Source organism: Tiliqua scincoides, chromosome 7, assembly GCF_035046505.1.
Source record: "Tiliqua scincoides isolate rTilSci1 chromosome 7, rTilSci1.hap2, whole genome shotgun sequence".
In the NCBI taxonomy this organism is placed as follows: Eukaryota; Metazoa; Chordata; class Lepidosauria; order Squamata; family Scincidae; genus Tiliqua; species Tiliqua scincoides.
The window spans coordinates 29,763,541-29,776,469 of record NC_089827.1 but is presented as its reverse complement, the minus strand read 5'-3'; the positions used below and the strand labels follow the sequence as shown (position 1 = coordinate 29,776,469).

General features: G+C 44.6%; 1 protein-coding gene across 1 annotated transcript in view; it reads right to left on the bottom strand.

Annotated features, from left to right (window-relative positions):
- Positions 1-12,929, bottom strand: part of CHCHD3 (coiled-coil-helix-coiled-coil-helix domain containing 3) — a 299,145-nt gene that overhangs the window by 65,349 nt on the left and 220,867 nt on the right. Inside the window, exon 6 of the mRNA XM_066634407.1 lies at positions 9,718-9,788. Within this exon, the coding sequence (XP_066490504.1) occupies positions 9,718-9,788 (71 nt within the window). The remainder of the gene's footprint in view (positions 1-9,717; positions 9,789-12,929) is intronic.

Genomic DNA, 12,929 nt, shown 5'->3' with positions numbered 1-12,929 from the left:
CATCTAACCCTGCACGAGGTATTTAGATGGAGGGACCTAATCAGCAGCAGTAATCTTTTATCAATCCCCATGTCTTCCAACTTGGCCCAAAGAAGCTCCCTATCCACAGAATCAAAGGCACCTTTCAAATCAAGGAAGGCTACATAAAGACGAGCCTTACATATCCTGACCTGCTTATAGGCCAAATGAGACAGGATCAGGCAATTATCCAAAGTTGATTTGCCCCGACAGAAGCCAGATTGCTCGGGGCCTAAGATGCCTTGCGAAGTAACCCAGAGAGTGAGTTTATTGCAAAGATATTTAGCATAGATCTTACCTAGTACAGAAAGCAAACTAACAGGCCGAAAGTTTCCTGGTATGGTAGGGTCACCCTTTTTATGAATAGACACGACTGTTGCTGTAAGCCAGGCATTGGGTAATAGGCCAGAGCTGTCGATCATTGTAAAAAAGTGGGCAAGTAACTGGGCCCACCATTCTGTGTCACCTTTTAAAAGCTCGGGTGGTATTTCATCTGGCCCTGCGGCCTTCCCTGGCTTCAATTGCATAATTAGCTCTTTAATTTCATCAGGGGTCACAGGAGGCCAGATAGGTAGATCCACAGAGGTAAAGTCTGGGTTGGTGTCCGGGGATTTGCTCTTATCATAAAAAAGATCTGTAAAGTGTTGAACCCATGTGGACGAAGGGATAATAGCAGGGTCGTATGTTTCTGATCTACATGAACCCGCTACAACTGCCCAAAATTGTTTATTATTTTTGTGTTGAATCGCTTGATGCAGCTTGTTCCATTGAGTTAAAACAAACTTTTTCTTTTTCTCTGTCAATAAAACTCTGAGTTGTTTTTTGAGAATGGAGAGTTTAACTAAACAACTGGGGTCGTTGTACTTTCTAAAATCTAAATAAGAAGTCCTGATACACATCTTAAGATCCCTACATTCACTGTCAAACCAATCCTTTTTGTCAAAAGCACTACATGTCTTAACTGACATGGGCCTGGTACTCAGGGCCTTAAAAATGTATCCAATAAAACCTTCAAAGGATTTGATTTGAATAAAGGGATCAGAGTCCTGTCGAATGGCCAATAAAAAAACTCTGCTTGCTGGTTCCGTACATAAACGATGGAAGTTTGAAGAAAGAGCACTGTTAGCCACAATTTTATACCTACACTCTAGATTTGGCTCTACCTCAGCTTGTGATGGAACACTCCCAGAATGGAGGTCAAGGACCAAGATTAAAGGTAAATGGTTACTATAGGTTACATCCCCAATGGTAAAATCCTTCACATGGTGCTTCATTTTAGTGGATACCAAAATGTAATCCACAACGCTGGCGCCACGAGAGGATACAAAAGTAAATTCATCAGCATTGGGGAATTCTTTTAGACCATTAAGCCAAATCATGTTAGTGGTAATGGAAAACTTAGCAAGGGCCAAACCGTTGGCATTATAGTGTGCATCTTTGGACCACCTGCTTAGTGCACAAATGGGGGGGAGGGAGCTGTCATCATCCACATCCCAGGCCCTGCGGAAGATTTCCGCTGAGTTCCCCACCCTCGAATTTAAATCACCCAGCAAAAGAATTTCAGCATGGGGGTGGGCCCTTTTAAGCTTATTCATACAAGTCAATAGATCATTCCAGAGCTGGGTCCTTTGTAAGCTACTAAGCAAAGGAGGAATATAGGTGTTGACGCAGATTAAGTCAATGTCTGCAAAAGACACCCTCAGTGCTTGTATCTTACAACAACCTGGAAGGATGTCTAAAGGGCAAGACTTAAACCGCTTCAGTACAAGGCTGGCTAAACCCACTGAAGGACGACCATTAGAGGTGGGTTTAGTTGCAGGTACTGCAAAAGCCTTGTAGCCAGGGATGTACAGATGGTCCACAACCCATGTCTCCTGCAACAGAATAATATCAAACGTTCTGAGATAGCTTAAGAAACTGCTGTCATTTTTCTTATTCTTCCACCCTGCAATGTTCCAGGAAAGAATTCTTAGTTGGGAAGAAGTAGCAGGGGCTGGAGAAGCATTAATTAGTCAATCTTTGCTTCCTGATGGACACTCAGCACCAGAAGGATGATGAGACATGTAGCTACTCAGAGCTAAGTTGGTCACAGGGGATGGTGTAAAATCCCCGGAATAAGGGACGGGAATTGCCTCAGTGGCTACTTCTGAAGCAGATTGAAGAGCAGATGCTGGCACTGGAAGGGTCAGAGGATGGATTTCATAGGTCAAAGTTTCCGTATTATAATTGAGAAGTTCTGCTTTAACCCTGTCCAGGGATCTGATAATATTTAATTGTTCTGGTCTTGTGAGTTCCTTAAAGGCGCTGATGGCACCCTCCACAATGTCATCCCCCTCCAGCTGTAATTCCATTATCAGATCTTTAGCCACCAGTGCAGGAGGATCTGCCCTAGGGCCTTGTTCCATTGACAAGGGGCCTTTGGGGGCTGGGAGCGCCCTTGGAATGAGTGAATGGTCATCAGTAGGTAAATGCATTGGGAGGTCAGTAGTAATTGAGTTAGCTGAACCTGAATTTTGGCCATTCACTTCTATGTCCCCAAGGAACCTGGGTAGGTGGGAGCCAGGAATCTCTGGCAAAGCTTTACAGGACTCAACAGCTGATTCCAATTCCTCATCGCAGGGAACAGCAGACGTTGCCCCTGATGGTACCCCATCCAGGGCTTTAGATAAGGAGTTCATATTAGGCTGTGATCAACTTGGGGAAGACGACAAGACCTGGGCTGAGTCCCTAGGCAATTGTTGGATAGCCACAACATGATGCAAGACCTCCTCCGAGTTAGTTGAATGGCACAGCAAACCCACTCTATTGAGATAGTCCACCTCACTGGCTGATTCATTCATCAGCACAGGCTTAAAGGCTTCAGAAGGAGAGCTATCCATAGGCTCAGCTGCTCCAGTTAGGGGGGGTATGCAGACGGAGGGTGACTGAGCTCCCACCATCTCTGATATCAACGAAGAATGTGCCTGATCTGGTGCTTGAGGTTCGGTGCCAGCGCCAGAAGGCTGGACTTGGTTGGCATACATTAACAAGCCAATATATGTATGTGATTTTCTTATCCCTAAGCCACTAAATACTTCATTTATATCGCTTTCCCTCATGGCTCAAAGCCTTTTATACATTACTTTGTTGCAAGAATTATAATCACCCCATGAGTAAAATCTGTATTATTTCCCCATGAGACTTCTTGACTAGCAGCCCCAGTTTGTTAGGTCTAGTTCTCAGTTGGGAGTTGTAAACTTGTGACTGGCCTGCGTCACTTCAGTCACAGGTTGGGAGCTCACAAGTCCCAATGATAATTCAAAACAGAAACCCTGTACACAGAACATTCAATATCCAGGAGGAGAATTCTAGCATAGCTTTATGCCCAACATGCTTCTACTGTATATGCAGGAATGTTTCATTTTACGGAGGTATACTCCATCACATAACCTCTTACTGGAAGCCTGACAATTAAGACTCAGGTTTGCCACTTCTAAAATTAATAATAGGCCACTAAGCTATAGTAGCTCTCAGCAGGCTTTAGCATTGCCAGTACAATAGATCTGCAGAGTATGAACAAAATTATCAATCTTTGGGACAAAAATATTGCTATACTGTATTTAGAAATGCCTCCATTGAAGTTAGGGTTTTTCCATTCTTTTGGGGTACAGGGCAGGGAGGTGCAGCAAGTACTAGTTTTGAAAGCATCACTCTGGAGACTAGAGACAGCAGCTGTGCCCACTAGTAGGTAACATGCCCAATAGTTCGGGTTTCATCCTGCAACTTCCTTCCCCAAACTGTGCTGTTTTTGAAAGGCCAGGCAGCTTCACAGCCTCACCTACTGCTGCACAGTGCCATCAAGCTAGGCAGAGCAGTGCCACATGATCACTATGGTAACAGGGGCCAAGACCACCTGCCACCCTATGAAACATCACTGGGTGAAAATCTAGTGGCTCCATCCTACATGCGCAGTTGCACTTAAGGCTTCTGTGAGAAAGTATAGATTTAACTTTCTGTGCAAATCAGGGTTGGGGCAGATATCTAAAGGCCATGACATACATATTTCATAAATTAAATCTATATATTTAAAGCAAACAGTTAAAGACTTTCACCTTTCACAGATCGAAGGTGCTCTCATTTCTGCTAAAGCAGCTAAGGGATCAACTGAATCACTGCCTTCCTTCTGTAGCCTCTGCCCCCAAAGTGGAAATCACACAGGCAGAACTGGAGGGGACTGGAATTGTTTTTCAAAGAAACACATCTCTTCTGCCTTACATCAATTTTTCTGTACACCAAAAGGCAAACTGACAAATCTCAAGTGCTGTACCTTAAGTATGTGTATGCAGCTGTATTTTTCACTATTACTATACGAAAACATATTTATTTCCATTAGTTTAGCAGGACTGCTTTCTGCTAGATTATACAGTGCACCCTCGCTTTACAAAAGTAATCTGCTCCAGAGATACCATTGTATTGTAAAAATATTGTACTGTGAATCCAACACCACATTGTTTTTCCCCAATTCACTCCAAGACCTCAGAAGCTGAAGGTTCTGCCACAGAATAAGCTATTTCCCTCTATAAAGGTGATTTAAAAGGTATCTTCTGCATTCTGTAGGGATCATAGTTATCAATTTATACAGTGGGTAATTATAAAGCACAAATTACAAGGCTGTATCCTTCCCTCCATGCACACAGCCACAATGGTAAAAACACTGCTCCTGGCTGAGAAGCTACCAAAAGGCTTGTGTTTGCATCAGCATTCATATCAACTATATCCTTCCCTCCATAAACACCACCACTGTGTTAAAAATGCTGCTACTGGCTGAGATGCTACCAAATGCTTGCACTGGCATTGTTCATTGGCTTATCTATTACCTATGAGGTCATGTTGATGGCAATTGTGAGCCCATTGAAAAGTGAAAAACTTATTGTACAGTGAACCTTGTTTTACTACAGAGAGTCCACAGTAAAGTGATTTGATTATATAATCAACCCAGTTGTCATGACAAACTCTGACACAGCGGTGCAGTTAAGAGGGTTCAGGGGGTAGCATTCACACCGGGCAACAAGCTTTAGGGGGGCAACAAGCTGAGCTTGACATTAGTGGTCAAATTGTGAAAATCTTGGTATGTACAAATAATACCATCATGTTATATTTCATTGGAAAGGTAATTTAATGCAGAATGCAATGAAAAAACTACATTAGAATATCTATATTCTATCAAACGTTATGGTCAATTAACCAAAAAATGAAAACACAACTGCCTTAAGGAACAAAAAGTGGATTTCTTTAACTTAAAACTGACCTATGAGACAAATTGTTCTGAGAGCTAATGAGATGTTATTATGATAAAGCATGGAACCAGTAAGGCTGAGGTATTCAATCTGTGCATCAGGGCTCCCTTGGGAGGCATGGCTAGCCCCCAGGGGTGTTGTGAGGCATCTGGGGGAGAGAGGTGGCCACAACTGCTCAGCTTAGCTGCACGTGCTGCCTCCTGACTTCCTGATTTTCTGCAGCTGTGAACGAGGTGAGTGGGGCAGTGTGAGGTGGGGAGGGCGTGTGAAACATGGTGGGGGGAGGTGGTGGAGCCTCCCCATCAAATGGAGAGAAGGCTGGCTGGGGGGTGCGGAGGGAAGGCTGACTGGGAGAGGCTGGGAGGTGTGCAGCGCTTTCCTCTGCTTGGGAAGGAGGGAGCCCAGCCTGCTCTTAGTGTGTGTGTGGGGGGGGGGGTCCAAATGCCACAGCCTGCATTCCTCCATCGTGCCTGGGGGGAATAGGGGCGGCAGCTGCATGTTGGGGTGTATGTGTGTGAGCATGCCCCCATCTACTTTGGGGGTGAGTTGTAATCTTGCTCTGTGTGGCTGCAATCCTATTCATGTTTTCCTGGGAGTAAGCCCCATTAACTCAAATGGGACTTCTGAGTAGACCTACATAGGCTTGGGGTCTGTGTCAGCTTAACCAATGATCTTCACCTTTTTCTTTTTCCTCCCCCTTCAAAAAAGAAAAAAAAGGCTTTGTCTCCAAAAATTGATTAAAAAATAAAAATACCCATTCCTTTTCAGCCATTCCCCTTTTTCCTCCTGCCTCCTTTTGGGGGGGGGGTACTTCCCATGTTGGCTGCTATTATAAGACAAAAGGCACAATCCTAGCCAGGTCTACTCAGAAGTAAGTCCTATTGTGTTCAATGGGACTTGCTCCCAGGAAAGTGAGGTTAGGATTGCAGCCAAACAGTCTCTGGGTCTCAGTGTGCATCAGTTTGCAATTAGCAGATACACACAAAACAAAATCTTCCCCTCCCCCAGCAAATTCATCACTTCTCCCCCCCCTCCCTTGCCAAAACCCTCCAGGTGTGCTGCTAACAAACTCAGGGCACAATCCTAACCAGGTCTACTCAGAAGTAAGTCCTATTTTGTACAGTGGGGATTACTCTCAGGTAAGTATGGTGAGGATTGCAGCCTCAGAGTGCTGGCAGCTTTTTTTTGTTTCTATTGTATAATTATAACATCTTCATCCCCATTTTGGGGGTAACTGAGGTGAGGTGTTGTAATGGGTCTGCAAAGTTCGAGAACCACTGCAATAAGGTGTTAATATGAGTCAGTTCTCATTTCCATGTATCACAATACATTTCTGCTAACTGGTAAGGAGGCACTTTTTCAAGTGGTGCTCCTCTTATATTTAGCAGAGGGAGAGTAACAGTCCCTCTTCACCCCAGCATAGTGTATCTAATAAGGGGCACACTTTCAATTTATTTACTTAATTAAATTTGATTTTGTCATGGTAGGGCTACAAAATCTTCTCTGACCCCAGGTAGCAGATAGATGCCTTAGCTATGCCACTGGCTGGGGGGAGGTGGCAGATAAAGTGGGTGGTGAGCTGCTGGGGGGGAGAAGGCAGGTTTTCCCCCAATTTGCACTTTTCAAAAAGCCCAGACATAACATCATTTCTGGGGTATCATTTTGAGCTCTGCACTGGGCTACATGTTCATTAGAAAAATGTTTGTAATTAATATGAATAATATAAACCCTCATCTCCTCTATATGAAAACCCCATACTTCTTGTATTCATCACAGCATTTTCTCTGTTTGAAGAAGTGAAGACCATGCCTTTTCACTGTTTTACACCAGAAGTATCCTGAGAGATTCTTCGTGATTGATCACTTTCCATGTTATGTTTCAGCTTTTTTACTGTGCTGGTTTTCAATCACTGGTTCATACATGAATTGATCACCAAAAATTAGCTACTGGTGGGGCTTTCACAGCCAACTAGCTACCTCATTTCCTGCCTTGCTGGCCCTGCAAGGCATTCTGGGGCACTACTTGCCTTTTCCTGCTATTATGCAATTCTTTTTCAAGCACACCTAAAGGTCCTGTCAGGTGCCCCTGGGGGTACATGTACCCCAGGTTGGGAACCACTGTTCCGCTGGTATGTTGTTTACAGTGCACTTGCTCTGATAGCGTTTACAAAAAGGTTGTGAAGACCAGAATTTAAAAAGTTAAAAAATAAAAAATAAAAATGTCATCTAAGGATCTTTACTATATTTTTAATAAAATAGAGACTGTACAGTTCTTAGGTAACAATTACTGGTAGATTATTTTTCAGGATCTTGCCTCAGGTAAAATCAGACAAAACTATAGTCAAACACCCCCTCCTAAGTTTAACCCCTGACTTATCCGAGGGTCACAGAAAATTCCATGATTCTGGTTCAAAAACCTGCCCTCAACTTATCTGTGAGATCAACTTATAGGCAAGTATCTGGGGTATAACTGATCTTCCATAATATAACAGTCTTTGCCTGGCATCTAAAAACTATCAGGGAAAGGAGCAACCAAGTATCACTTCTCTGGGAGAAATCTGCAGTATGACTTGCTATACTGCAGTCCCCTATTCCCCCGGGGTATGTTTACTAAGGGACGTATATGAGACTTTATTCATAGAGTGTGCTACAATCCAAGAAAACTACATCATGGACTATTTCAGCCCCATGTCAACATCCAACCCCAAAGCTCACCCACAGAAGCAAATATTTGCTTTTCTAATTCAGAGGAGACAGACCCAATCTCAGTGGTACAACATGTATTTTGCATGCAGAAGGTCCCTAATTTCAGCTTCTAGTTAAAAGGACCCAGGAAGCAGGGATGGGAAAGAACCTGGAGAGAGACCGCCTTTCAGAAAAGACAATGGCCTGACTCTGTGAGGCAGCTTCATAACATTCAGAATTCCAGACACACTTCATATTGAAGAGATCCTTGAAATATTTCTATCTGAAAAGACACACAAGATCTCATCCCTGAGCTGCCTTCCTATGGGAAGGCCAACTATAGCAATGAGTTGCCTTAAGGCCCCATATGATCTTTATTAAGTTATTAAGCAACTCTAATGATATGTCCTCATGGGAGCTAAGAGCCTTTCAGCAACAACAGACTACCAGACAACAACTGAGCTCTGGTCTCTATCTTCTATTGACAGCATTTATCAGATGATGACAAGAAAAGGCTTTTTTTTCTAAAATGAAAATCAAGATGCTTTCTTGATGAATGATGCTTTCTTGAAAAAAAAATTAGCAGCAGCAGAAGGAAGTCCAGGGCTAAGGGTCAGAGTCACTTTGGTCAAGCAATTACTGGATCTCCATTTAACCCTCCCGAGGAATAATAAAGACAATTTAACCTGACCTTCACTAATAAGGGGAAAATTAAAATGCTGATTTAAATATCTTCCCAGCTGCTCATGAAAGGGGCTGTTGTTGGCATCCTTCAGCCTCGGAAGACTATGGTATCGCACTCTGAATGGTGGTTCTGGAACAGAGTGTCCTCTCCAGTGCATGAAGCCTGGGTAAAGTAGTTATGGAGGATAGACTGTTACCCATGCAGCAAATCCCCCCTCTCCATGTCGCTGAAATGGTCCAATGGAAAGGCAGAAGCCAATATGGTTGGTTCCAGTGGTGTTGCAGGAGTTGCCAGAACGTGACTGTGTTCAGCCATGAACTGCCTCAGGGACTCCGGCTCCAGATTTTGCCTCGAGGTTGACTCCTGAAGCCTTTTCCATAACTGGATGTAGCCACAAGGCAGTGGAGGTTTGGGATCAGAGTTTTCCTTCTCTCAGATGAGCTGCCTTCCCAGGCTAACGAGTCCCATCTACTGTTTAGGCTGTTTAGTCGCCTCTTATGACAAGTACAGCCAAACTGAGGGCCTATTCTTATCCCCCAGCCCCCAGGGGGCAGAAAGGGGCAGAGTCTACCAAAATGGTTGAAATAGAGCAATGAATGGAGCTGACCCAGGAAACATGCCCTCCTTGGAAGTCTCTTGCAATAACAGTATCATATATATTTATCAGAGCACTCTAAGAGCACTTTCTGAATTCCTAGGCTGTGCCAAATGCACCACTCAACTGGTAATGTGCCTCCATCAAAAGGGCAGTTCAGCAGTGGAACAGATTGCCAAGGAGGTGGTGGAAATCTTTCCCTCCCTCAATGGAGATCTTCAAGCAGAGGCTCAACAAGCACCTGTTGGAGATGCTCTAGGAGGATTTCCTGCTAAAGGCAGGGGTTTGGACTAGATAACCTTTTAAGTCCCTTCCAATTCTATGAAAACCTTTCCTTTTAGTACCAATAACTACAACTTATTTTATTTCTGTAGAGGAAAAAAATTTCATGCTGCTTTTACATGAACAAAAGCAAAACAAGATTCATGGTCTACAAAAGCAACATAAGAGAGGTCTTACTTGAATCTGGCATCAACCTCATCAACAGCTTTCTGGTACTGCTCTGTGGTGACTTTGTAGAACTGGGCACTCTGGAAATGGAGGAAAAAAGTACAAAATGATTCAATAAGCACATACAAAATGATTTAAAAAAATATATACACTTTAAGGGGAGAATTTACTCATTCTTGAAGCTACAAAGACACAACCACAGTCACACTTGCTTTCATGTCAAGTACATCTCAGAAGTTCAAAACAGAATTTTCAGAAAAGTTTATTGTAACTAATTCTGGACCAGCAAGTAGGAAATTCTTAGGTCCTCACATTTATCAGCTCAATCCTATGCATGTCTATACAGAAGTAAGCATTATAGCTTACTGTCAGGTATGTGTGTACAAAATTGCAGCCTATTTTAGCCTTCTGCCACTTACCTTTTCCCTTTGGCCCCTTCTTCCCTTGCTAAGCCCTCTGCTTCCTGCCTCTTCCAGCCCCTGCATACAGGCTCTTTCTTGGCCTCCAAAATCAATGACACTCAGGTCTCACACCTTCTTCTTTGCCTCAGTCTTGATCTGCGCTTTGACATCACAACTCCTCAACCAACCAATGGAAGAGCAAATGATCACAGTATTTTGTGCTTATTTCACCGCACAGACCATTGTTAAGGTGTCATGCAACATTGTTGGTATAGCTACTCACTCTTGCTATAGCACATACACATTTCTTGGTCTGATGTGACATGTAATTCACTTTTCTCTGGCAACACTCAAGGTCCTAATCCACACAAACATTTGTGGCAAGTTCCTAAAATTAATGTACTGTTTCCATCATGGGTTGTTCAAAACATCTGTCACACAGAAGTCTTATGAGAGAAAAAGATTACATTCATTGTAACACAGAGGAAAGTTAGAGCACAAGTCTGAATACCTCCTAAGTTCACCCTGAAAGCTATACCAGTGGCATAGCAAGCTGGGGGCAAGGAGTGGTTCCTCCTGGGTACCAGGCCAGAAGGGGGTGCCACGTGGCCACAATGCTCACTGAGATCTGCTAAGTGTCTGCCCCTGAATTCCTTCTCCCACACAAGAGGCCTCTCGGCGGGCTTGCTATAGATAACACCCTTGGTCAGCACGAGGTGCAATGAAGGTTATCATGGCTAGGAGCAGCATGCAGGCAAAGCAGCTGGCACCCCTTTCCCCCACCATCATGCACCTGAAGATGTGGAGCAAGGGGCAGGTGATAAGGCCAATGCTGGTAGTTCAAGCCCTGATGACGGCAGCCATGAATGCCGGCAAGTCCAGCATTCACAGCGTTGCAGTGCTGGCTGGGGCTCTGTAGCAGTGACAACGCTGCAATTCTCACCCAGTGGCCCCAAGGACATGGGTGGGGAAGGGTGATCAGGTTACTGTTGCTACTGCTGATGGAGCTTGAAGCGGTAGCTGCAGGGATTGGAGTGCACCACCACCACCACTGCAGCCAATGCAGGCAAGAGAAACAGAGCACCAGCAGGAACCCCAGCATTGTTGGGGAAGCACGTTCTAGCCTACCCTTGCTGGGAAAGGCGGGGAAGATGCTGGTCAGCTGTAGTTCATAAGTCCTCCCTCCCAGAGCTGGATCAGGGTGAGTGGGAAAAGAGGAGGGAGTAGGAGATCAAGGAGGGGCTTGTGTGGAGGAGATTTTGGAGCAACAGAGTGAATAAATGGAGTTCCCACCCAGCAGCTCCAAGGACACAGAGGGACTCAACAGGCTACTGCCACTGGTGGTGGCGGTGGAAGCAGTGACTGCAGGGACAGAGTGCAGTAGTCAGGCAAGGGATTTGGAGTGCAAACCATGGGGTTGGGGTGCAAGAGTGGCCTTGCTGGGGCCATGTTTGGTGACTCTTGCCTATGAGGGAGATGGACTTGGGAGGGATTGCTAGCCAAAATGATGGCAGTTTCTTTGCTGAGGCTGTTTTTAGGCACCTGGTATTTTTGACTGTTGTTTGATCCTGCAGGAGTGGCTACTATACTATTGTATTATCTGGAAGGGAAGGGAAAATGATGGTGAGGGACCTGGAATTGATGGAGTAATGTCACTTGACATGATGACATCGTCTTTGCCCTGGGTGCCGCTACCCTAGTGGTGCTGCTGAGCTATACACAGACTATGGTCAATGGTCAATCTTCTAGAACAGCCATTTTCAACATTTTTCAGCTCACAACACACTGACAAGGCACTAAAATGGTCAAGGCACACTACCAGTTTTTTACTTACATTAAATTACTACATTACAATTAATTTTTAATTAATATAATTAATACAATTAAGTCATTACATGACAAAAACTCAAAAGAAGCTTGGAGAGGAAAGTATATGTGATTCTGGAAAGGAGGAAAATGTTTTGAAGTAGGGTAATCAAGTTGTTATTAAAGTGTTATGCCAGAAAGTGTTGGCAAAGAGAGGTCAGATTTAGCAAATAATGGAGACAAGTGAGGTGAGGGGCATTGAAGAGACATGACTGAAACAACTGCAGGATTCAGCTGGAGTGGGGGGTGGGAGAGAAAGAATGTGAGGCAAGTGATTCTGGACCTGTGGAAGGTGGGGACGAGTGAGGGGAGGGACAGTAAGAGAGGTGCTAACTGCGATTATGAGATTTGGGGTGGGGAAATGTACTTGTGGGAGGGAGAGGGGTAGGGGAGAAGAGAAGTGCCAAATGCCTGCTCCTGTATTTGGGAAAAAAAGAGTGTGATCAAAAGTTCAATCCTATCCATGTCTACTCAGAAGTAAGCCCCATTATAGTAAGTGGGGCTTACTCCCGGGTAAATGCAGATAGGATTGTAGACACCCTTCCTCTAAAAGGCAAAGCAGGGAGGGTCGCAGCATTGCAGGCAAACTGTGGCAAGGAAAAGGGACTTTCAAGGACCCATTTAGCCAACCAATTCTTAGGCTGGTGGCCTTAGCAGACTCTCTCGCTTCCTCCCTGCTTGCCTGCTCCTGGCTCCCTCATATCACTCACTCCGCCCGGACCTGCTCCAGGCTCCTCTGGTTGCCCAATCAGCACACGGGGCATGCAACAACCACCTCAATACCCAACCCTATGCATGTCTACTCAAAAGTAAGCCCCATAATAGTCAATGGGGCTTACTCCCCAGGTTAATGAGGATTGGGTTGCAGCCTTAGTCTTGCTCAGCAGCAGGAGTAAGGGACAGCAGGAGATGCAAAGCAGCTGTGACCAGCCCCTTCGCTGGCTGCTCCTTTTT